This window comes from Adiantum capillus-veneris, chromosome 21, assembly GCF_014529385.1.
Source record: "Adiantum capillus-veneris isolate H3 chromosome 21, ASM1452938v2, whole genome shotgun sequence".
In the NCBI taxonomy this organism is placed as follows: Eukaryota; Viridiplantae; Streptophyta; class Polypodiopsida; order Polypodiales; family Pteridaceae; genus Adiantum; species Adiantum capillus-veneris.
This window is the reverse complement of record NC_140951.1, coordinates 9,556,985-9,560,888: the sequence shown is the minus strand read 5'-3', so window position 1 is coordinate 9,560,888 and position 3,904 is coordinate 9,556,985. Positions and strand designations below refer to the sequence as shown.

The following is a 3,904-nucleotide window of genomic DNA, read 5'->3' as shown; positions in this document are numbered from 1 at the left end:
CCGAACTTGAAATTGCAGAAATTGAAAAAACGTAGACAATAGCAGAAATTGAAACTTGACAACAAATGCAGAAAACGCAAAAAACAGAAATCTCCACACACTCCTTCCCTGCCTTTCCTATGATAGAAATTGCACCACAAGGAAGCGTAAAGTGCTAACCGAGCTTAATGTAATGCATTTCCCCGGCAACGGCGCCAAAAATGTGCACTCTTTGCCGCACTGTTGAAGCAAGGGACTTGCCAATACACCGTGTGCGAGCCACAAACGGCTCCAAGCACACAACAAGCCTAAACTAGCAAGCTCAAGGAAACAAAGGGTGTGTCACTCACCGCTCTACGCTCGCCTTCGTGGTGGATTCCTCGCCGCGATGAAAAAGAAGCTGCAGTCGTGCCGCGCTCAACCGCTTCGCCGCTCACACACACACACACAAGGAGGTGAAGAAGAAGAAGATGGAGATGGAGCAAGAGCACTCTTCTATTGCACAAATGAGAGAATGAGTAAAAATTAGGTTTAGTTGGCTTTTATAGGAGCTCACCCCATTCACACTTGGGCGCCCATGCTTAACCAACTAATCCCTTGAATGTCCAAGTTAAAGTGCGCCTCTCATCGGCGATCACTCTACCTTTCTCTATTGGACCGACAAGCCCGGTGCCTGACTCTAAATAATACAATGTTTATAGATCATAGGGTGTCCGTGTGCCGTGAGGGTTAACAATCCGTTTATTCCCAAGAATAAAAAGATTTCGGTCAGTCAGCCCCCGCGACTTGAACCGGCCACCTCCCACACTAGAGGCATTGACTCTCCCATTCAATTATCGTGCGCCACTGGAAATGAGGGTGAGAACATAGTATAATATGGCAAAAGTAACGGGGTGGGGATCATTAGGAGATCACTTTGGAATGATTGGGGTCACACGGTTATCACTTTGGAATAGGTAGGTTCACAAGGTGATCACATTTCAATTGGGTATCACATGGGGATCACTTGGCGATCACTTGATGTTCACATTGAGTTTCCTTGGGGTTCACTTCGATTGTGATCACATGACGATCACTTGGGGATTAAACCGCCATCGGACGACCCAAAACCAATCCTGCCACCCCCAATTAATAGGGACCATTGATCCCAACTGACACAAGGGGTGTCAAATAATCACGAGGGGGGCCTAGCTTGAATCATCATCGTAGATCAAGGTGCACATGTGATGGATAGAGATCCATGGAGAGACCAATTGTTTCCAGGCCGATCTGAGTGAATTATCAGAGCTGAGATGAGCCCACCACCAATTGGTAAAGGCTCTTGCTAGATCAGTGTCTTTCATTCATAGCACATGGGAGCTACCACGCAACAGATATGCTTACTTCATGTTGGTTTGCATAGATATCATCTTGGTTTGAGCTACATGGATTTAGTATGGACAAGTTGCCCCCTTTTCAGTATTCGTTGGATGCAGGGTTTAGGGTTTAGGGTGACTAGGTCTCTTCTTGTTGGAGATCCGTAGAATCAGAGAGACTACCCTTGGGAGCAATGGACCTACACATAGAGGATCCATACAGAACCAGATCACTACTTTTTACAGAGGCACTACTCGGGATGGCCCACCATCGGTTACCTAGTCACACCCTCATTGGGGCATTCTTCTTGATCAAGCCATCTAGCTTCGCCGCTCACGACGCCTGAAGATGAGAAGATCTTTACACTGTAGATGAGGTCTGCATCAAAGGCTACGGAGCATCATTGCCCCCCCCCCCCGAGCTGACCATGGAGGACATTGAGGTCATACTGCAAAGACCCATGAGAGAGCTCATGGGATGGTCACCATTGTCTACTTTCCCCATTGTGCACCTCAGTAGCCCTCATGTGATTTTACCCCTCCCCATATGTTTTGAGCGGTGATGTATTATGTGATGAGGATGTTGATGATGATGAGAATGTAGGTTAGGCTTACATACCTACCCACTCTACGTACCCTCATTTAATATAAAATTTCGTTTCATCTCTCTCTCTCTCTCTCTCTCTCTCTCTCTCTCTCACAGCTTTTACGTAGTGGATCATCATCATTGTAATCATAGCTCTTATTAGTCATGAGAGCTTTCAGTGTAGAACTCTCTCTCTCTCTGCCGGGCCTTTTCTTTTGACACAAAAAGTAGCTGTATACTGTGTACAAAGAGACCGCTGGGGATGCTCAAAATTCTTTCACCCAGAGGATGTACAAGACTGGGGTAAAAAATGAGTGCTGTACAAGACGGGGGTAAAAAATGAGTGCTATGTACATCAAGGTGGCATGTCTCTACTCCGGGCTTTGGTTGAGAATAATTTCAAAAACTGTTCTCTGGCCTGAGCCAATCTTTGTTTATGAGGGCATCCATGACAACTTCCATATTCCATTGTAACCTTATACCCCACAAAATCTTGTAGATCTTTAGAAAGCTACCAGTCAATGATGTTCTACTCTCCTCCATGTCCCAAGGTTGAGTGGGCCTTGTTCAATATGAGCTAGTCTGTACATTCGCATTAATAAGGTGAGGTTTTTGGAGAACAGAACTCAAGAATCCATGGGAAAAGATGAATGTGACACACCTTGAGAGATGATATGCGCCATCGCTGGAAAGCAAGTGCAGCCTCAGAAGCAGAAGCAGTTCTGCCAAGTTTTTCCTTGAGGTCAGTCACAAAAACAGGGGCAGTCGAATCTGCACAGTCAGAAATATCTGGATGGGTTGCAGATGGAGCTTCATTGCCCGGGTCTGGAGAGAAAGAAGATGGACGTGACAAACGGGGCATCTCACTCGCAGAACTGGTGGGCTCTACATCGTCATCCTCTCCATTGTTGGAGCTCTGCTCGTCGCTGTAGTTCAGCACGCTTCCCATTCTGCTCAATTTACTTAGCTCATCACGCACTCTGCGATAACCAGGGCTTTTGCTTGGAGGGCGATCACTAGCGGCAAGGTCCTCGGCTACCATGGGGGCTGCTGTTACTCCCTCCCGCATATCCTGCTGTGCGTGGACAGGAGGAGAAGGAGGAGGAGGAGAAGCGTAGCAATATGTTGTCGCGGGTAAAGCTTTCCGAGTCCTCCTGGACTTCACCATCTCCGGAACAAGAAGAAATGACAGTTGAGTGCCACCATACACATTGGGCAATGTCCGTGTTGCTTATGAGCACCCAAAAAGCCCCTCATGGTCACACACAGCGGTCATTTTAATTTTTGTAATATTTTCCCTTTTGGGAGAGAGTAGCTCCATGCTTGGGGGTTCAAAGCCTATGTTTGTTGCTCGCGTGTTTGCTACAGTTGATGTCTGTTGTAAGGATGATCAAGCTACAGACACTCCAATCAGCCAATCGCTTTTTTTTTTTGCAAACAGGTCCGACTGGATGTGTGACATGGGCCTAATCATGGGATAGTAATTGAAGTGGGAGCGATGGAAAGGACGAAGGGGAAACTAGGAAAAATCCATTCCCTGCCTTCCTATATGATTTCTTCAAATTTGGCCTTCACACGATTTCTTTCGAAACTCGAAAGTTTCTTGATTTCCACGTTTGTTTGAGATAGCAAAAGCGGACTAGGTGTGTGCATACCAAAATGGCTTGGTTCTTGAAAGGCTTTTCTCCTAGAATCAAATCATTCTTGAAAAGCGGATCTTCCAAGTCTTCTGAACCCACTTGCAAATTTTACATGCTAGACCTTTTGTGGTTGGGCGGTCTTTGAATAGATGAGAACTTTCCTCCTAGAATCAAATCATTCTTAAAAAGCGGATCTTGCAAGTATTCTAGACCCACTTGCAATTCTTACGTACTAGATCTCTTATGGTTGGGCAGTCTTTGAGTAGATGAAGGGGGTCTTCAATTGCCGCTTTACACCTTGAGCATATGTATGTTCCAATCCTCCCTAGCTTTCACCTTGTTCC

General features: G+C 46.1%; 1 protein-coding gene across 1 annotated transcript; it reads right to left on the bottom strand.

Moving 5' to 3' along the window:
* Window positions 1-2,066: 2,066 nt before the first annotated feature.
* On the bottom strand, window positions 2,067-3,087 carry LOC147430525 (uncharacterized). Its single transcript, XM_086494420.1, has 2 exons — window positions 2,582-3,087; window positions 2,067-2,502 (listed from the first exon to the last, which is right to left on the bottom strand). The coding sequence occupies exons 1-2, from the start codon at window positions 2,987-2,989 to the stop codon at window positions 2,488-2,490; spliced, it is 423 nt and encodes a 140-aa protein (XP_086350546.1). The 5' UTR covers window positions 2,990-3,087; the 3' UTR covers window positions 2,067-2,487.
* Window positions 3,088-3,904: the final 817 nt, after the last annotated feature.

Bases quoted from the DNA above. Each gene is read 5' to 3' on its own strand.
- LOC147430525 (XM_086494420.1), bottom strand. From the start codon at position 2,989: ATGCGGGAGGGAGTAACAGCAGCCCCCATGGTAGCCGAGGACCTTGCC.